General features: G+C 38.5%; 1 protein-coding gene across 1 annotated transcript in view; it reads left to right on the forward strand.

The window, feature by feature from the left end:
- Nucleotides 1-22,938, forward strand: part of LOC138713540 (uncharacterized) — a 165,997-nt gene that overhangs the window by 57,432 nt on the left and 85,627 nt on the right. The window contains exons 6-8 of the mRNA XM_069845707.1: nt 7,267-7,452; nt 12,301-12,416; nt 20,540-20,666. Of these exons, the coding sequence (XP_069701808.1) occupies nt 7,267-7,452; nt 12,301-12,416; nt 20,540-20,666 (429 nt within the window). The remainder of the gene's footprint in view (nt 1-7,266; nt 7,453-12,300; nt 12,417-20,539; nt 20,667-22,938) is intronic.

Consider the following 22,938-nt stretch of genomic DNA (forward strand, 5'->3'; position numbering starts at 1 on the left):
AAGTCAGGAGGAGTTAGATCTGGAGAGTTTGAGGACCAAGCCAAGAGATAGCTGCTTCTCGTGCTGGGTTTCGCCTGCGACCTCCTGCATATTTTTTTTTTAACACAAAACCTGTTTCTACGGGCCGGGCAGCCAAGGTTCGCGGGAGTGGTCGACCTTTTACGACATCGCGAAATGACTTGGCGACGTTCCACCGTTCACTGTGTACTATAAAAGACGATGCAGTTTCTTCGACTGCATAGTGCAGTTACTAATATGGCTCGTCAGATTCGTGAAGGTACTATCCCAGCTGCTGACTACTGGGCCACGGACAATTACGACGATGCGGTTAACTTTATCCTACAATATTTGGAAGTACAAAAATCAATTAAATTAGTAATTCATACCTCCACTATATTCATTAAGGGGGATGAGAAAATCGAAATTCATATTCCTGTAATGGTGAACACTATACTGGACATCGATGACCTACAGGTGCAAGATTTTTTCGGTGAGATATTTTATAAATTAACCGATCCAGATGAGTTTCCTGCTGTCGCCTGATCGGTCTCGCATTCATCCGCATACATCGTGGCACCGTGTCAACCCAACAACACTCCCCAGCCGTCTTGTCGCAATGTCATATCTACGGACCACGATACAACGACTGCACATACCGACGTGGATGGCGCTCCACGGGATGTCGTCGTGATGAAGATGTCCGACACCCTCATCGGGTGCATCGCTTTCTACCATACCCGGAGACCGGGTCATAACCAAGGTCAACGACGTCGCGCGGTCCGGACGTGGTTGCGGAACTGCGCGACGGCGGTGGAACGCGAGGGGACGCGGGTGCACATATCTGCGCTGGCGGCCTGGCATTCAGCAGCTGGACGATTTAACATCAAAGTATTCAATGAGAGATGTAATGTTCTATACCAACACCGCATGTATTCTCAAATGTCAGAGTACATAAATTTATTTTACACGTCTACGAGAAGGTATAAATTAATAATCAAGTTGGATGCCTTTTTGAACGACAGATCACTTCTGTGACACATGTCTTAAATATCACACCCCCGCAAAATGTGACTCTTGCACCTGACGCGGATAATACTGTACGAGCGAAGGATAAACCGAATTGTAGACATGGACTCGTATGTTACGCAGACTTTGAGGCGTATATTGACAGAACCGAACAACAACACATTCCCTCCGGTTATTGTTGGGTAGCTATTTTTAAAGACGAAGTAGTGAAAAGTAAACTGGAAACGCGCTTACAGTACAACGATGTGGCGGAAATATTTGTACAAGAGATCGTAACCTACATCTACGATTGGTCCTGTGCGTTTGATGTTCGAACTCCGGACTGTTGCATATGTGGGGAATACATATCTCCTCACGAGGAGAGTGTTGACGGTCGTAGAAATTATATCGACGGCTCCTGCCATTTATGGTGTTGAATGACTCAGGAAAATACATGTCCGATATATTTCCACATTTTCAGGGGTTATGACAGTCATCTAATCTTACGGAGTATAGTTAAAAAAGATTTGGAACTCACGTAAAAATTACAGAAAAAATTTTCGAACATTTCGACGTAGTGCATATTCAGAACTTACAGTACCGGGTTCGATTCCTGGACACGTGTAACTATTTGTCGGCACCGTTGGCTAAACTAACGTCAACTGTGACCCGTTTTCAATACGCGCCTGCCGACGATACCGGTAAGGCTCCCTTCCCGTACGAGTGGTTCGACAGTGTCGACAAATTGAATGCGCTACTTCCAAAGGAAGATGAGGCGTGGCGGTCTCGTCTACAAGGATGCGTGCAGGATAAGGAAGTGGCTTTTCAGGTAAGGAATGAACGCGAATTTACTAAATTCGAGGACTATCATAATTACTATCTCAGGCTGGACGTCCTGCTACTAGCGGACGTGTTCGAACAATTACGTCGCAACGCCTTCTGGGCGTATCGAGTGGATCCCGTGTATTTTCAGGGCGTGCCGTCGTATACATGGCATAACGCTTTATTGCGTAGCAGGGGACTGTTAAAAATTGTACGGGATGAATATTTATATAGAATGATACAAAAACAGATTCGTGGCGGGGTTTCACAATGCTGTAGACGACACGCGCTAGTCACCGATCCGCAGACGGAGCATATCTTGTATTTGGACGTCAACGGTCTGTACAGTACCGGTAAGGTTATGACCTATAAACTGCCGGTGAAATTACTGAGCTGCAGTTTCTGCCCGAAGACTGGATTTCATGGTCGCACGACGGCGAGCGCGCATTTCTTGCACTCGTAGACCTGACCTATCCCACGGGATTGCATAAGTTGCACAAGGATTTTCTCTTACTCCTCACCACTACGATAACAGATTGTGTGCAAAGTTGCTACCAAAACAAGAATACCTCATACATAATCTGGCGTTGAGATATTACGTGGAGATGGGATTGCAAATTGAAACGGTGCACAGAGTGTGGGTATTCCGACAGGCCGACGTATTACGGGAATACGTACAGAGCAATATCGACTATCGGAAAGTGCATAGTGACAACAAACCACTGTCAGAAACTTACAAATTAATGTCGAACAGTCTAGTCGGAAAAACCGTCGAGAATCCGTTTCGATATCGTAAGTTCACCGTACGGAAGACGTGCGATATGGGCCCGTACGGTTGTAGAAACGCGTTCTTGGCGGAGGTAAAACAATTCTTGGAAGTGGACGATTATTTCGTGTGCGAAACCACGCACAACAGAGTACACCTGAAAAAACCGGTCCAGATAGGATTTTCTATACTAGAACTGGCCAAACTGGAGGTGTGCTATGCACTACAAACCAAATTTGGTGAGAATATGCAGCTTCTATACCACGATACGGATTCCCTCGTACTGTTCTTCGAACGGTCGCCGACCCATCCGTTGTGGGTGATGGTAGAAGACCCTGCGATTTTCCCCCTCCTGAACTTTGAAAAGGCACCCGAAAATTACGTCATTAGGACGTATGGTACTCACAAAGTACCTGGTTTATGAGCGGACGAGGTCAATTACAGACGTATCATGGAATTTGTGGGTCTCGGAGCAAAGACTTACGCTGTACGTTTCGAAGGTGGAGACTCTCAGATTAAGAACAAGGACGTTACGGCCGCTGCTCTCGTAGAGGATATGGAGCGACGCATATCCTTTGAAGACTACAAAAAGTGTCTATTTGATAATGAACCATTGTATGTACAACAGTATCTCATCTGCTCCAGAAACCACATTCTTTATAGTACCAGGCAAAGGAAATTAGCATTGATTTCAGAGGACATAAAGAGGAAGGTGTTGGCGGATAGGATAAGAACATTACCTCACGGTTATCAGGGAGAAGAAGAAGAACGACATGTACAATAAATTGTATTTTATTCACATGATTATGTGAGAAATGGTAGTTTTGTCTTTGCATCACTATAACTCTGTACCCCTCCTCTCAACGCACTCTTGCACGCAAATGTGCCATGTCCAGGGGAGCCAAGCAGAAATTTCCTCGTCTCGAAAAATGAACGAGACCTGAAAAGTCTGTTCGACCTGCATGTCGCACGTTGTTTCATCACGGACCCATTCGATTTGCGTATGGAAACCATGGTGAAAAAATGATGCTGCAGTGGATTGTATTGCGCCTGTAGCCACTGGTCGCCGAGTGCAGCATTCTTTCGGTACATTTTAGGATTAAAAGAACTGGGCCACGGGGTGAAGCTTACCTTCCAGAGTGTTAATTGGGTCACTTTTTGTACATCTTTCATCGTAAAGTAGGAGAAGGAGGTGAGGATCAGTGTATCTATCAGGTCGGGATATAATACGTTGCCCTCCACATTCGTTTCGACGTCGTATTCTACCACGCCCGACCCCCCCCCCCCCCCCACGATCTCAGTCTTATCCAAATTCTTACATTTCGAGATCGCCCGCGATTCTACTGTCCACTTATCTGTCACCCCGTCCTTGTCACCCGTCTCATCCACTGCACTGTACGCGTAGGTTAGCCTGTCCCACGCTCTATCCTCGTCGGTGGAGGCGGCACTCAACAATTCATATTTTTGAGTTTCAAGATCGTTTAATATGTAGCCCTGATACATTTTGTTCCTATTCATGAGATTGCCGTGAATATTGGAACTTATACCTTAAATACTGACTGTCTCAAAATCCTCGGTGTTCGGTATTTACACCATTTGCTTCTTCTTGTTCATCCCTACCAATTCGCTATATTTAATCCCCTTATTTGACAAATTATATCCCATGATAACAAAGTTCTTTGGCATATAGTGAATAATTTTGCTTTTCAGCACAAAGGACGACATTTCATCGGTCAATATTATAAAATTACTGATTTTCACGTGGGCTTATGTATGCGATAACTTAGACAACACGGCATGATTTGCTTAATCACATTCAGCATCTCATCATCCAAGACAGGCAAGAGTGCGATCGTTATAGGTAGGGTACTGAGCAAAGAGTCAATTTCCTCCCATGAACGTAGCATAAAATTGAATGTCACATGTTTGTACGGCAAGGGATGTGGCACCGGTGATACACTCTCCCCTGGACGGATACCATGTTGACCCAAATTTCCGGTCCCTCCACTGCTGCCCGCCATTCCAGCCACACGTACAGCCTCCTCTCCTGCTCCGTCGGTTTCATCCTGTGTCTCCATGTACGTGGCCGCAGGTGTCTCGTATGGGTTGCTTAGAGTACGAGACCCCTTACGAGAGAATGTACCTCTCGTACGCAACATTATAGATCCCTGTAGATAAATAAAATCCAATCAGCAACCTGTGCAGCTGTAATATACGTACTACACGTAAAGGGTTCTGTAAACTCGTATACTATTAACCTATTACGCAATGCACATTCGTCGGCAGGACTTAGGTACCCTTTACTTAGTCTCTCGTGATTGCCGGTCATAAGTATTGGGGTACAACAGAGATCCTGTCGGGACATGTACTTTTTGCGTACCTGTACCAAAGCACCTGCCAAAATATTTTTCAAACCATCTCAGGTGCCCTCTGTAAGAAACGGTTCTTCTAATAAAATCAAAGATTTGTTTGGAAAATTTTCGTATTGAATTCTGATTGGCTATTCGCACATGTCGCATAACCTGTGGGCAATGCCCTGGGTTATAAAACTTTCCGGAATTGGAAGGTCCAAGGAGGAACAGGCAGTTGATCTTCGTTTCCTCGCAATTAAGTACTTTCTCAAGGTCGCGGACAAAATCATTAGGAACAATATGATTTCGAATAAACAATTGACTAATTAAATCTCTGCTGTGGCTGGTCCCATCTTTGGCACAGTCCAATAGGTATCCAAACCTATCCTCTCTTTCTGTCGATCATCTTTTCTTTACATGAATAGATATACAGGTATTAATTTGATTATACAACAAATAGTTACTAGAAAATTGATTTACTAACACTTCCCATTCTTGGGCAGTACATTGGTCGAGCAATGCTGTGTACGACGTTGCCCGATAAGTTATCAACTGATTTAAAAGTTCGGAATCTCTTATTTGGTGGAGTCCCGAGCCGAAATCTATGTTGCTGCTGCTCGTCCTCGCTGAAGAATGTGCTGCTGGCGCTTCCTCCAGATTGCTGATTCTTGCTGGGCGAGGTGGTGTACACGTTCCTTCTGGCAACAGGCTGAAGAAATCTGGCCTCTTCCTTCTCTGATAGGTGGGGGCTGACCGGAACAATATGCAGCAGCTCCCTATATTCGCCGAATTTTTCGGCGAGCTTCTCCAACTTGATGGAATACAGTAACTTTAGTACTATTGAGTTTCTCTTGCGGCGTTCGAATGTCGGTTGCCAGCTATGAAAATTTCTTTCAGCAGTATGTGTAGATCGTCGACCAGAATTTCCGAAGAGTCGACTGACTGTACTAGCCAGGCGGATGGTGTTGATAGAGCCGACATCGGCACAAGTGTGACACTCACTGCAGTTGCATCAGCTTTTATAGTGCAACAGATGACGTCAAACTGCATGTACGAACATGTATAAGCTTGTAGAACATGTTGAAACTTGTTTATGCAAGGTTCAACAGGAAAGTGCATGTTTCCGCGAACTTTGAAAGCAAGGCCCGTTTCATGGTCGCCAACCCAGCTGAATACCAATATATGTTCGATACCACAACATCATGGAATCGTATTTAGGCACATTACACACACCATATTCACGTCGAAATTCCCTTTAAACTCTTTTAACACTCTCAAATTTAGCATACCAAAGAACACATTGTGCCCGCTGTTGATTTGTAATAGCCATTTTAATCATCTACGATTTTCATTTGTCCTTTCAGATTATGCATTGTTGATTGTCATATATGGAAACTCCCATCTTTTAATCATAATATAACCAGCAAGAAATTTTGCTACTATCATAATAGCTTTATAATAATAAATTAATATTATCCATGCCCAGACGGATCAGACTGTAGTTTGAACAGTCAGCTGTTCAGGTGTGATGTATTGTACTGTAATCATACTACAAGAATCATAATCTAAGAGACATGGTGTAGACATAAAAAAATTTCTTGCTTTTCTTAATGTGGGCCTAATGTTGTTAGTCAACTATCCAAATACAGATTTGAACATCATAAGTGACACTAATAATAAGGCATCTCTCATGAGGCAACTAAGCCAGAAGATAATGGGGTAGGGTGACCAGTTCTTTTCCCCCTCCATTGCATACATCGCTGACTGCTAATCAGACTTCAGATGCATACAAATAATTGTTCTTCCTCTGACACACATTGTCAAATGGGATGTACTGTCTGATAATATATGTACATATCACTGATTAAATTTCCACTTTTTTACTGTATTAATCTTTAGGATTTACATTGCTTGACTAGTTTCGAAGTCTTGTGCTTCATTGTCCAAGCTTAGTGGCGATCTCATGCTGTCTTCCGGTTTCCTATTGTGGTGGAGTGTGCTCATGATTGTGTCGAAACTACAACAGAAACCAGAAGATAGTGCGGGATCTTCACTAGGCTTTGGACAATGAAGCACAATAGTTCGAAACTAGTCAAGGAAGGTAAATCCTGAAGATTAACACAGTAAAGAAGTTGTAAATTTAATCAGTGATATAATTATAAGTGTTGAAAGTGTATATAGAAAAATGAAGAATTATGTACATATCAGCTAAAACCTCAATCAGAGGTACAGGTCTAATGTCTCTGATCATATTTGTTATGTTTTTAACCAGTACTATAAAATTACAAACATGTTTGGAAGCTTTTGTCTTTGCTGTTACAGCTCTCAACCGAAACAAGGCCCTTGGAAGGTAACTCTCTTCCCACATGTGTACCCCAAATTCCTAGAGCACTGCCCAGACCGTGACTTGAGGTGGAATGTGTGGCAGGCCTATACAAGACGAGCTTCCAAATACTCAGATGCAAACTTGGAGAACAGCACTCACCTGGAGGAGCTCCGATACCTCAGGTAAACAAGAAAGTTGCTCTTGGTTCTTTAATTAAAGTATTTTATTTTATCTGCCGAGTTTATTCAGCATGGGCAAGAAAAAGTCGACAGACGTTGCTTGGAGTCAAGGTTGGTAAGTTACATGTAAAAATTAATTTCTACATGCACAGCATGTAAAAATGTAATAAACTCAGAACTTACTGCAATGCATGAAATAAACAAAGCATTAAATTGTTACTCGATCTCCCAGGCTACTAGCATACATTATTTGCGGTAATTCATTCGAACTCTTCATTTACTATTCATCAAAGATTCTCGACAGTTTTCATCATTTTGTCATTGTTTCCCATGGTTCCCATTGTCATCTTTTGTCTTTATATTTTTTACCTAACTCCTTATATCATTGTAGTGGATAGTGGCTTTGTGCATAATGCTGAAATGCTGACTTCACTCATCTTCCTTTATACCCTGACCGAAAAAGTCCTTTTCACAGAGGCCAATATTAAAAGAGAAAAACTAAATTTGTTATTGTTTTGAGAACTCTCTGTGGACATTTTAAAAGGATGTAATGACTTCAGTTCACATCATAGTTCCGAAGAGTCCAGTAGAGTTTATAATCAGTGATTTTGAAGTTCGTAAGATCCTGTATCAAAAATAAAAGTTGAAGTCAACATGTCATACTTGCATAGCAAGTATGACGACCTTGCTGATATTTTCACAAAACGTGAAAACAAAAACTGTGCATAATGTGTATTTTGTTCAATAATTAAAAACACAGCAACACGTTGTCTTCAAGCACATATTATCACCATTTAATACGAGAAAAATTCGTTCCGGCACCGAGAATCGAACCCGGGACCTCTCAGCTCTACGCGCTGAGTGCTCTTTCCAACTGAGCTATGCCGGGACATGATTCACGGCGCCGGCCAAACTCCTCTCGTAATGTTTTACGGCCTTACTACCTGCACTTTAGACAATGTAAGTCATACATGCAGGAGCGCATATTTAAATGACTTTTATGGCCATATTCAACATCAGTTTGTGACAACTGCTAACAGTTAATACATCACATATTCATTATATATGAGGTCTCGCCTACCTCATTGAATATTACACGACTACTATGAAGTAGCCAATGTGTATTATCACCATTTAATACGAGAAAAATTCGTTCCGGCACCAGGAATCGAACCCGGGACCTCTCAGCTCTACGTGCTGAGTGCTCTTTCCAACTGAGCTATTCCGGGACACGATTCATGGCACCGGCCGAACTCCTCTCGTAATGTTTTACAGCCTTACTACCTGCACTTTAGACAATGTAAGTCATATATGCAGGAGCGCATGCTAAAGATTTTAAATCCATCTCCTTCAGCCAGCCTTCAACCTGCAAACCTCAGATCCAATGATGGTTTTAGTGCGTCAGAATGCAAGTATCATGGTATCAAATTTAAATGAGGGTGATGGATTTTCAAATACGTAAAATTCTGAATTTGGCTGTCACTGGATACGAAAATAAAGCCATTGGTCCTATGTATAGTGGGCATTAGGGATTTTCGCGAATGGATTTTGTTAATCTGAACTCCAGGGTAAGTTGTTCATCAGTGTAAGGTTAGTTGATATCTGTCACAAGCGAGCTGCAACTGCAATGAATGGGGCATAAGAGTAAACATACTGGCCCCAGTATCTGTGTACTCTGCTGGACAGTCACCTGCAAAAACTATGCACATATAGCTAAGTAAAGAACCACCTACTTACTTATGGCTTTTGGCTGCAAAAGGGTATCTGTCGGATACAGGGGGGCGAGCCATTAATCCTTCCCATTGAAGGCCTTAAGGAACCAACCTGGACAAATACCCAATGTCCCATCCCTACCTTCCCGTGGTGCAGCTGTTAGTAAGCATAATTTTACTAGCTGAACTAAAAGGAGGGGCTACTCATCAATTAGCACTGGTCAGCTTGATGAGTTAATGACTGAATTTGGTATAATTTTCCTCTATTCAATACCTAATTCCCTCTTTACCCTTTCCTATCCAGTCCTCTGACTGAACTCTTTCTTTCTTCGACCCCGATGGCATTAGAGCATTCGAGGCCTAGGGGTTCATTTCAATTTCCTTCCTCCTCTTTCTACTTTTCTGTTCCTAGTGCTGACCTGGTATGGCACTAAAATCGTCCTCCAGTGGCTTAAGGAGGGAAAGCTGGTGATCAACAAGATCTCCCAGCTAGGTCCAATAGACCCATCGACCAACAGCAGGTGTTGTCCTCCAGACATTCTGGGGGTTGTGTGTGAATGAAGTAGCCACCAAAACGTTAAAATATGGTGTTCACTTAAATCGGCTACAACTTGCCATTTTTTATCTTTGAAAAATATTGGAGTGCAAGAGGTCAAATGACTTTATTGTCAAACATCTGGCATTAGAAAACAACAACAACTTATGGCTTTTAGAGAACCCGGAGGTTCATTGCTGCGCTCACATAAGTCTGCCATCAGTCCCTATCCTGAGCAACATTAACCCAGTCTTTACCATCATATTCCACCTCCCTCAAATCCATTTTAATATTATCCTCTCATCTATGTCTCTGCCTCCCCGAAGGTCTTTTTCCCTCTGTTCTCCTATCTAACACTCTATATGCATTTCTGGATTCGCTTATGTGTACTACATGCTCTGCCCATCTAAAACGTCTGGATTTAATAATAATAATAATAGTTTTATTTTCCCTGGCAGAGTTAAGGCCATCAGGCCTTCTCTTCCACTCAACCAGGATCAAATCACATACAGAAAAAATACATACCGGTATACAAATATGAACTTAAAAATAATGATAAACATAATTAAGTAAAAAAAAGAGATTGAATACATATACACAATCAGTATTAACTTTGAAATAACAATAATAAAAAATATATGTAATAAAAAAAAAGAGACTGAATACATAATCACAAACAGAAAAATACATTCTAGTATACAAGTATTAGCTTAAAAGAAAAAAAAAAGAATTAATACATATGACTATAATCTCACAACTAAAGGAATAGTAACAATTAGTATGATCAGCACAGCACGTGTTACATTGAGACAATGACAATTACCTAGATATTAGTGTTAATGGAAAAATAAAGTAATGACTGTGTAAAATAATAATAATAATAATAATAATAATAATAATAATAATAATAATAATAATAATAATAATAAATAAAGATTATACCTAAAAACTAGTTCTGTGCATTTAAAATATTTCTAAACAACCTAATTTTAAACAACTGAGGACTAAGACTACCCCTGATTTCCAGCGGCAGCGAATTCCATGAGCGGGCCATGGCTATTGAGAAAGAACTTGAGTACAGAGATGTCTGATGACATGGTATTGATAGCAATAGAGTCCACACCTGTGGAGTAACGGTTAGTGCGTCTAGCCGTGAAACCAGGTGGCCAGGGTTCGATACCCGGTCGGGGCAAGTTACCTGGTTGAGGTTTTTTCCGGGGTTTTCCCTCAGCCCAATATGAGCAAATGCTGGGTAACTTTCGGTGCTGGACCCCGGACTCATTTCACCGGCATTATCACCTTCATCTCATTCAGACGCTAAATAACCTAAGCTGTTGATAAAGCGTCGTAAAATAACCTACTAAAATAAAAAATAAATAGCAATAGATTGTGCTGTGAACGTGTATTATGATTATGATGTGAAGCTAGGAGAGTAAGTTATCTCTAAAAGCTGAAAGGAGAGCCTACCCTAAGACAGTAGGCACCATACACACTGCTGAGAAGTAACGAGAAACATTAAAAAAATGTCACTAGAAATAGTATCGCTACTTTTGATTATGAATTTATGAACTATATTATATAAATAATGTGTGATAGGCCTAATATAAGTAGAGCAGAGAAGTAAAACTACTAGAAATTATTATTAGTTATTGCTCAGATGGTGCTTTCATCTCATTTGAAATTTCCTCCCATATTTTAGAAACCACATTACTGTTGCTTGACACAACTAATTGATATGCATTGCACTCCATTCTCAATAATGTGCACTACACAACAATAGTGTCTGTAGAGAGTTGGGAGCATGAAATTGTGGACGTGGCTACTGATGCATGTGCAGTACACTGTAGCCATCAAAACATCTGCTCGCGACCAAGTTCAAGCAATCATCCAATTTTGTCTCCTTGTGTCTGCTCGCGACCCCTTCTTGTCGCATCTGATTCTGTGTGCATCACATCATAAGAAATCAATGGAACTCAAGTACCATCAGACAAAATGTTGCATCGTGCTGTGCTGCATCTGATTCTATGTGCATCTGGCCTAATAGTTTCTTCTGCTACTTCTTATCATACCCATTACATACAATAAGCTACAAGTTTGTAGAAAACAGAGAAGTTTCCCAGTCGTTTGGTATTTTGTTGTAAAAATAATGTTAACTCTTTCATATAATAATACTGACAATGAGTTAATAGGGTTAAAAACTGACAAATAATGCATAGTTAGAATTATGTGTTACATTGAAGTACCGGTAAGAAATGTTGAAATAGAGTTTTTACGACATTATTATTATTATTATTATTATTATTATTATTAATATAATGATGATGATGATAGTAATAATAATAATAATAATAATAATAATAATAATAATAATAATAATAATAATAATAATAATAAACCTTTGTATGGTTAGAAAGTTTAATCAAAACCTATAGAGTTAGAAGAATTTGATTAATTAATTTTGAGTAGAAGCCACAAAATTCCATTACATGCACATGCATGTATGTGCACACTTAGGATTCATTGAGACATGTGCTATTATATTAGTTTATATTTGGTATGAGATATGACTGGACTAGTTAGACTGGCTCTTGCTATATGTTGCAGGAGATATCAGGCATCCATCCTGGGATTTGACAGTTTTGCAGCCATGTCCATGGAGACCAAGATGGCTGGCAGCATAGAGAATGTGAAGAATATGTTAGCTAGTCTTTTAGCCAGAGGTATGCTTGAACTGACTTACAAGTGAGAACGGATAGCCCACTGTCATGGAAATGCTATCCAGTTTTTTTCTTTAGGGATCTACAGCAGAAAGAAAACATTTCTAAAATTTGAGCCGTTCTCTCTTAATCTGGCTGTTTTGTTGTAATATACAAATTAGAATGCTAACAGGACTGATTTGCAGAAAGAGTGCGATGTTTGATTTTCGTTTATCTCAAAACTCATTTTTATGACTTAATCCCCTTTGTCCAGACACCATCGTTTTGATGGCAAAGTTGAAGCCATTTACACATCACTCCAAAATATATTTCCTTGGTTACACAAATGCAAAAACATAGTTTTCCTATCTGATTCTAAAGCTGCAACCCAGGGCATCAATTCAACTACACCCCTAAAAGCGAAATAATTAAAGAAATCCATTGCATGGTAAAACAAATTCAAAATTTGAATAAGAATGTAGTTTTCCAATGGATCCCACCCACTGTGGGCTGAATGGTAATGAGAAAGCTAATATATTAGCCAAGAAAAGAACTAAAATCAACATCAAATCAAATTTTCATATGAATCCATTAAAAGGATTATCACATCACAACAATTCAGTAGTGGAATGCCAAAATTCAAGGTGGAAAGATTTATTGAAGGATTTAAACTTAATTCCTGATCTCTCTTGAAAATCTGCTGTGGCCATGTTGAGATTGGTCACGATTGACTCAGTAAACATCTTCATCGAATCAGCTTATTGACTTTTTCTAAATGCTTATTATGCATAAACGAGGACGAAATGGACATGGAACACCTGGCAAATTGCGAATCCCTTGAGCCTTTTGTGGATCTTATGTCCAAATATTGTTAACCCTACAGTAGACTAGTAATGGTCCATTTCATGTACACAAAAGGTAAACAGTCGTAATTTTTACTTCTGTTTCACATCTTAAAAACTAGGAAATTCTGTTCACTGAACATTTATTTCCTACTGAATTTAATGTTACATGAGTATAATGCCAATATTACATTTTGTTCTCCTTGTAGTTATAACGCAATAAAACTCTATGTCCTTTACAAAATGGTTTTCTGCATTATTTGCAATAGGACTGAGTTATTCCAATCTTCTTTGCAGGGCATATTGTGGACACAGAACGTTTTTCCATATTTCTGAGGTACTGGACTCTGCTCTTCTTCTTCTTCAGTGCGAACATTTTTCTGAATTTTCCTTTTGAATTAACGATTCAAACCCAGTAGTTTTAACTTAGTTCCAACCACAGTTTTACCAGTTCTTCACATAGTTGAAAAACGGACAATTTTATTGACAATACATTTTCATTTTTTGGAATATTTTTTCTATGCATATAGTCCAGGAACTGATACCAGCGATGTTTAGATTGTTGTAAAAACTGCAATTGCCTTTCTGTTACAAGAAAGGTGATCACTAGAGCTCAGCTTTGTAGGTGTTAAAAGTCGGGAAAATATGTGACAAAAAAGGGAAAAATATTTAATTATGTTTAAATTATTTTATGTGAATATAAACAATTTGCAGCACTCACCAGTATAAATTATCCTGTCTCGCTAGCTGCTGAAGAATTACAGTACACAATGAGATTCATCCTCAAGTTGTCCATCACAAATGACTGACGATTATCATGGAACACTGTCTTGTACTGGGAAAAAGAGCGCTCCACATCACAAGAAATTAGGTTTGCAAATTTATAATAGGTCATGTCACTCACACTCACATCAATATCCTTTTCTTGCTGGCTGTTCAATACATATGGAATCTCACAAATAGAGTGAAACCCCTTTTTCTCAAACACATTTCTGTATTTTTCTTGTAATACATGTGCTGTAGATCCACTAAGACTGTTAAGTTCTTCCTCGACATCACGAACATGCTGAACTGTTTCTGACAAAATGATCTCTCCCACTTCAAGTTTGTCAATTGTACTGCTAAGAAACACAAGTTAGCAGAGATATATGCAAAGTCACTTTTTAACAGTATGTCACTTAACATTTCCTGTAGAATTCCAATTGAAGCAGGATCATTTTTGTTCAGTTCATTAACGACAGAAGCAAAACCATAAAAATGTTCTGCAGCAAGCCAAGTTCCCCGCCGCGTTATTACCAGTGTGGGTGGTAGCGGTATGTTGGGATTTTTATTCTGGAATGTGTCGATTCTTCTCGGTGACTTAATGAACACTTTTTTCCCATTAGAAATCAATTTATCCACATTAGGATATAGCGTTCTAATGTCTGCACATATCCTGTGTAATCCAAGTGCAATACATAATTATAACATGAATCATTTTAGGATAACTAACAACAAGGCTTGCTGCTGCCTTCTTCATGGACACTGCAGCATCTGTCAAGAACAGTAAAACATTGTCGTATTTCACACCACCTGGCTACAAAATATGCATTACTTCGTTAAATAATCCTGCAACCATCACATGGTTTGCAGCAGTAATTTCTTGGCATATTAACAAAAAACATTTCTTCAAAATCACTTCATCATTTTTTAATACTCCAACAATGGCCTTCCCAACTTTCCTTCCAGTACAGTCCAAAGTTTAGTCTAAACTAACCCAGATTTTTTTCATTTTCACAAATTGAATTAATGTGTTCCAGAATTTCTTCGTAACACTTGGAGAGATTATTTTTCCTCAAGTCATGAGTGTCAATACTTGAATATTTGGTTAGAAACTTCCATAACACTGGATTATTTACTTTGTAAAGGGATATGTCAGCTGACACAAATGCCTTACATAAATCTGCATAATGAACTGAAAATTTGTAAGGTTCTTTAGAATAATTTGAAACTGGATCATTAATTACACTAGCCTGCGAATTTCAACTTTGTTTTTGTTGAAGTAAATAATGTGATTTTATATAATGTCGATGTGCTGAATCCGAATTTTCAATCCGTTTACTTCTATCACGTGAAGTTTGTTTGCGAAATCGCTTTAAATGTATTGTATAATTATGTGAATTTCATCACAAACGTTTTCATTTCACTTTTTTATTTCAAATGCAAAAGCAATATTTAAAAAACACAACTTTCTGAAATTGTGTTCACACATGTCACTACAGTGTTTTTGCTTTGTTTTGTCTTGTTTACTTCACTATTAAATATATAAATTAGCACGATGTATCACACAAAAAATTACACCACTTGCTTCTTAGTTGAGAAAGTCCTCCTGCTCCTTTTTCTTTTATGTTTTTCTTCAGGTATTTCACGCTTTAACATCCAACAATAATCAGCAAGCATACTGATGCTTCAGCATTCCTGGTACCTTCTTTCAAATTCCTGCAGATACTTGTGAAATTGTTCACCTTGCTCTTCGCTCAGACATCCTAGATTTTCGGAGAAGTAATCTAGGTGAGAAAACAGAAAATGAATTTTGATACTCATGTTACAACCAAGTTCCTTGTATGCTTCAAGCATGTTAGCCACAGTGTTTCGGTAATTAGGATCCTTGTTATTACCAAGAAATTTTAAAATAACTTCACAAAAAGATATCCATGCTGCTTTCTCCTTTTCACCCATAGTGTTTTTAAATGCTGCAACAGACATCTGTTTTCTTATGTCAGGACCATTAAATATATCTTCTTTTAATTTGCTTCGGATAGTAGTGGAAATTTCTTACATAATATATACTTGAAACAGTCTCCTTCCTTATTTAAAGCCTTTATAAATTGTTTCATTAAGCCAAGCTTAATGTTGAGAGGTGGCAGCACAAATTTAGAACGATTCACAAGGCTTTGGCGCACAACATTTTTAGAACCGTCTTCCAAATTTTGTCGAAGTGGCCAGTCTTTCAGAGTCCAGTGATCAACTCGTGCCTTATTATCCCACAGACAAAGAGAGCATGGAAATTTGGTAAAACCAGATTGTTGACCCAGCAGTATAGTAAGGACTTTGAAATCATCACAAACTTGACAGTTGTGTTCATTGCAGTTCAGTTGCAATAACAGGGGTTGCAAATTTGTGTATGATTCTTTGAGGATCACTGAATAAGCAACAGGCACTGAACCAAAAATGTTTCCGTTATGAAGGAGGACACCCTTTAAACTTCACTTGGAAACATCAATGAACTGTCTTCATTCACTTGGGTCATAGTTTGGAAGTCCAAGTTTTAGCATAAATTCTTTCATATTACTGCAGTATACAAGATGATCATCTTCGGAGAAGAAGGATTCAAAACCTATTTTGCATTGTCGATACCAATAGAATGATGTTTCTGGGCACAGCAGATTTTTTTCTTGGAGTCTATAACCTCACAACTCATCTAACTCTGTAGGGAAGGCAAGATCCCTCACTGAGTCATTTAATTCACTCTGGTAAAACACCCACGTTCTGCAGCACCCGATTCTGGTAGATAGTCACTGTTACTCGTCACAATTTCCCTCGCTTCTACATCAGACTCGGATGAAAACTGTTCAAGATTTTCTGGTCGCACAGGGATTGGTACATCAGGCCCATGGGGCATAGGTAAAATAGCTGACTGAACAACTGGATACACTATTTGCTTTTTATTTTTAGAATCGTACTCCTTCACATCACACGAACAGAAGTAGCAGTCATTACTATGGTTCGACTGCTGTCTCCAAACCATAGGTACTCCAAAAGATAGTGACGGTCTTCTGCCATTGATCCAGTGACGAGGTTCTTCAATGCATACTCTACATACTTTGTGTGGTGCTAAGCTTTATTTTGGTCTCCAGTTTGATTCCAAAATAGATATGATATGACTTTTTCACAAAATCTGTAATATTATGCCTCTGTTTAGTCAATGTATATATCTCTCATAATTTATATAACAAAAGTGGTCTGGTCTATTTATACGTCCTCGATGTGACAAGGTAAATACTTTCTTACTGAACTAAAAACTCTCAACATTCTACTCCACAATAAAGCTTCAAACTGATTTCGTTTCGTTTCCAGATGAAACACAGACTAATGAAATGTGAGAGAAACTAGACGAGTTGAGTTTAGTCTCTCACCAAGGATAGCTGACATTCTGTCTCCCATAAATAAAGATAATGGCAAGGCTGTGCGTTATTTTACCCTAACTTCCTTATGCGCTTGCACCTCTTATCTATTAAGAAACATCCGCTGTCCTTGGTTTTCAATATAAACACTTTGCAACGAAATATATGAGAAAGACGAATGACCTTAAGATTTCACAGAGACAGTGTTGCTGCCAGTTCCAAAGAAAAATAATGCCAAGAAATGTAATAAGTTCAGGGCTATCAGCCTGATATCGCACTCGGTGAAGATTCTCCTGGGAATACTGAATCGATATTTATAATCTAAGATGGAAGGACAGTTGGAAGGGCAGTTTGGCTTCAGAAAGGGAAAAGATACGAGATATGCAATTGGACTGCTGCGAAAAATCGGCAAAAGATACCTAGAGAAGAATAAAGAAGTGTATATAGTATTTGTGGACCTAGAAAAGGCATTTGGCAGAGTGGATTGGAAGAAACTGATGGGGATCCTAAAGAAAATTGGTGTGGACTGGAAAGAGAAGAGTCTGCTCAGTAATCTTTATATGAAACGAGTCATAGTCAGGATAGGAGAAGATATGTCTGAAATAAGTGAAATAGGGAGAGCATTACGACAAGCATGTCCTTATCACCTAACTTGTTCAACATCTACATGGAGAATGTAATGAATAACTGTTTTCAGAACATGAGAGGGGTGATAGTAGGAGGAAGAAGAATAAAGTGTATAAGATTTACTGATGATATGGCGTTGTTAGCAGGAAAGGAGATGATACTAAGGGATATGTACTAGAGCTAAATGAAGCTGTGAGCAGTATGGGATAAATATAAATGTGAACAAGACAAAGACCATGGTCATAGAAAAATAAAGAAGATAAATGTACGAATACTAAATGAGGCAGTAGAGCAAGTGGACAGCTTCAGATACTTGGGATGTACTATAAGCAGTAACATGAGCTGCTGCCAGTAAGTCAAAGGAGGATAGCAATGGCAAAGGAAGCTTTTAATAGGAAAAGGAGCATCTTCTGCAGACCTCTGGAAAAAGAAATAAGGAAGATACTAGTGAAGTGCTTTGTGTAGAGTATGGCATTATATGGGGCAGAAATATTGACATTATGACGAAGTGAAAAGAAACGACTAGAAGCATTTGAAATGTGAATATGAAGAAGAATGGAGAATGTGAAATGGGCAGACAGAATAAGAAATGAAGCTGTACTAGAAAGAGTGAGTGAAGAAAGGGTGATGCTGGAATTGATCATGAAGAGAAAAAGGAATTGGCTGGGTCACTAGCCTAGAAGAAATTACCTACTGAAGGATGCACTGGAAGGAATGGTGAACAGAAGAAAAGTTCAGGGCAGAAGAAGATATCATTAATATATGGATTGTATGCGAAGACTAAAAGGAAGGCAGAAAATAGGAAGCTTGGAGAATGCTGGGTTTGCAATGAAAGACCTGCCCTTTGGCAGAAAACTGTGAATGGATACAGAATGCTCAAACTATTTTGAGTGCAGCCTTAAGTCACTGAATTTATGTTGGATTAACAATCCACTAAATTTATTATTCAATATTTAGCCCAACAGTGAGCTATTATTGCCAGCTGAACAGATTGTGAAATTTTCGAAGACAAACTCCACCAAGAATGAGTTCTCTTCATCATTTTTGAAATGAAAGATCTGGATACTGAATGCTCAAAGTATTTTGAGTGTAGCCTTAAGTCACTGAATTTGATGTTGGATTAACAATCCACTAAATTTATTATTCAATATTTAGCCCAACAGTGAGCCATTATTGCCAGCTGAACAGATTGTGAAATTCTCGAAGACAAACTCCACCAAGAATGAGTTCTCTTCATCATTTTTGAAATGAAAGACCTGGATACTGAATTCTCAAAGTATTTTGAGTGTAGCCTTAAGTCACTGAATTTAATGTTGGATTAACAATGCACTAAATTTATTATTCAATATTTAGCCCAACAGTGAGCCATTATTGCCAGCTGAACAGATTGTGAAATTCTCGAAGACAAACTCCACCAAGAATGATTTCTCTTCATCATTCTGTTTCTTCTCGTCCCACAAACTTACCCTGCATGCAGCTTACCTCCTCACCAGGACTTCTGCTCCAAGCCTCTTTGTCCATCTTAGATCTCACTGGAAGTTAACCCTAGAATGGAGAATATGCATGAATTTTATATTCTGCCAGAAGTTTGTTCTTTTAATAGGAAATATTTGTTGTGTATTCAAAAACTTAAGCTTCATGTTTCTCATTGGTGTGACGTCATAACACAATGCAACAGCTGTTTACTAATTGGACGCAGTGAATCAATCTTTCTTGCACTTCTCCTCCCCCCTCGTTTGTTCGTCATTTTTAAAAGAAATCTACTACATCCTCTGTTCTTGCTGAAAAATTGCACAGGACATTTTATATGTGGTTTTTTCTGCCAACGTGCAACAACACATTACTTTTTTGTGCTTGTCTCATGCAACATAATCCCCATGACTTCATCTAACAGCACTGTTTTCTACTAGAGTGAAATAAATCTCTAATGATTCAAGAAAAGCTCATACCAGTAATGTTTATCATGTGACCGTGGCACCTCGAATTTCAGCCATTATGAGGCAGTCATTGTCTTTTATGAAAATGGTTTTCATATATATGGGTAAATATACATGTGGTAGATATAGGGTAGCTCCTACCTGAGTCCATCAATCTGAGTCGGATATGAGAAAAATGCGAGTATAGTTGGAACTACAGTCTATTACATGACTATGACTGACTGACTGCACGATATTTATACAGATCTTGTGTTATCACGTAATGTATTTTCTGATGTCTCACGAAAAGAGCAATTAAAATAATATGTTATTTTCTGTAATAACTATATTTTTATCAAAATGCATAACTTCCCCTCTAATTCAGGATTGTAAAATCTATTTAAAAAAAAGTTGTGTAAGTTCCCCATTGCATAGCATATATTGCGTGCAACTATGGTATAAAATACACAGTAAATCTAATTAACACTTTCATAATTACGGTAGCTTCCTAAACTTTTTTTGCAAAAAGCATTACTAAATTCTGAATTTCCAGAGCTTCCTCCATTATGACTGAGATCTTTCTTTCTTTTGAAATGCAGCCCGCCCTGCTCAGGAACGAGAGATTATTGAACTTCAAGAATTCGCCATTTCAAGAGGTTTCGAAGGTGCCATTCAGCTGTGGGATGTTGCATATTGGAGACGGAAACAGAGTGTGGCATTGTTCAGGTAAATAATAAGGCTTGTGCAACTTTACTCTGTTAGTCCTCATCACTGGATCTTTAATTTTCTATTTTCGAATTGTATGGGTTCCATGCAGGAATTCTGCGTTACCATATGATGAAGGATGGATAGAACAGAAAAAAATGTTAAAATTGTTCAATCTTATAACTTATCAGTTTTATATTAACATTTGTTAATACATGTTAAATATCAATAATGTATAAACGTTTTCGCCAGTTTGCTTCTACGATATATAAATTGTTGTTGTTTTCTAATGCCAGGCATTTGACAATGAAGTCATTTGACCTCTTGCACTCCAATATTTTTCAAAGATATTGTCATGGTTAGCCACTGAAGCACAGATTTTGAGGTGTTCCGAATCCATTTCTTGGTTTGAGTTGCACAGTGGGCAGTTAGGGGACTGATATATTCCAATTCTATGCAGGTGTTTGCCCAAAGAGTCATGGACTGTTGCCAATCTAAATGCAGCTACAGACGATTTGCGTGGTAAATCGGAAATTAACTGTGGATTATGATGCAGAGAGTTCCCTTTTTTCCCTTGGGATTGAGTTATCAAATTTTGTTTGTTGAAGTCTAAGTATGTAGATTTAATAAATCTTTTCACAGGGTAATAGTTGATTTAGTAACAGGTCTGTAAGTAGCAGTGCTGCCCTTCTTTGCTAAAGCATCTGCATTCTCGTTTCCCAGTATCCCACAATGGGATGTTATCCATTGAAATACAATTCTTTTATTGAGTGTTATTAATTGAGAGAGCATTTTAGTTATTTCTGCTGTTTGAGATGAAGGTGTGTGTCTCGAGACTATTGATAGAACAGCTGCTTTGGAATCTGACAATATAACTGCATTCTTAAATTTATTGATGTGGCATAGAAGATTCCTGGGATTTTCACTTATTGCAATGATTTCTCCATCAAAACTTGTTGTTCCATATCCAAGAGATCTATAAAGTGAGAAGAGACAGCACATAACATCTGCACCGGCACCTTGTTTCCAGGAAATCAAGGTTCCGTTGGTGTATAAATTAAGCCAGTTTTGTGGAGGGTACCTGATATTAATTGTTTCTAAAGACAATTGTTTCATTATTTCAGTGTTTACTTCTGATTTCTTATATTAAATTTATATTATACTCTATATTTAATAGGGTTAAAGGGTTTGGTTTAATTTGTAAGTTTTCTTTTAAATTTGGGATGTTGATTTTCTGTTTTAATTCTTGAACCATGGATATGAAACTTTTTAGAGTTTTTAATCTACAGAGAGGACTGTATGAATGCCAATCGTTTCTTGGTAATCTGATAAGTTTTTCATATTGAATCAGTGGTTTTTCTTCTATTGTTATTTTGATGCTGTTAATATTAGTGAGGAATCTCACAGAATCTATTGGAGTTGTTTTGATTCCACCAGTAATGAGCCAGAGAGCTTAGTTTTGAACACATTCTATTTCGTTTATGAAAGGTGAAGTAATTAAAATTTATCCGCAGTATGTCAGCACTGGCTGTATAAACATTTTGTATGTAGTGTTCAAAGTATTTTTAGAGCATCCCCATTTCTTTCCTGCTATTCTTTTCAGAAGGGAGAATCTTTTACGAGCTTTTTCAGAAATATATTTCAAATGGTTGCTTCATGTTAACTTACTGACGAGAATAACTCCAAGATATTTAGATTCATAAGTCCTAGGAAGGTGTTGGCCATTGTATTGGATATTGAATTCTTTTTCTTTATTACCAAGTGAAAATATTTGGTAGTTACTTTTTCTTAAATTGAGTGTCATCAAATTTGATGTATTCCATTCCTGTAGTTGATTTAGAGCTTTAAGAGCAGAATTTTGAATTTTGTCTCTATGTCTGTGAGATCCGGAAGTCCACAAAACTATATCATCTGCAAATATTGCTGTTTTCATGTTTGGTTCCTCTAATAGGAAGGGTAAGTCATTTATATAAATATTGAATAAAGTTGTGCTGAGGACAGCGCCCTGGGGTAGACCTTGATAATATGTTTGTCTGTAACTAGAAAGTGAGTTATTGAATTTAGTAGCAATGAATCTTTGACTAAGGAATTCTGATATCCATCTGAACATATTGCTGGAGATACCTAAATTCTGGTGTTTTAGTTGCTAGGATTTTGTAGAGATTTTATTCAAGTGTAAGACGAATGTCAGATAATTCCATGGCAAATCCTCGGCCTCATCTCGCCATATACCATCTCGCTATCACCAGTTTCATGAACACTAAGTAACTTAGTAGCTGATACAGCGTCACTA

The sequence above is a fragment of the Periplaneta americana genome, chromosome 14 (genome assembly GCF_040183065.1).
Source record: "Periplaneta americana isolate PAMFEO1 chromosome 14, P.americana_PAMFEO1_priV1, whole genome shotgun sequence".
Lineage (NCBI taxonomy): Eukaryota > Metazoa > Arthropoda > Insecta > Blattodea > Blattidae > Periplaneta > Periplaneta americana.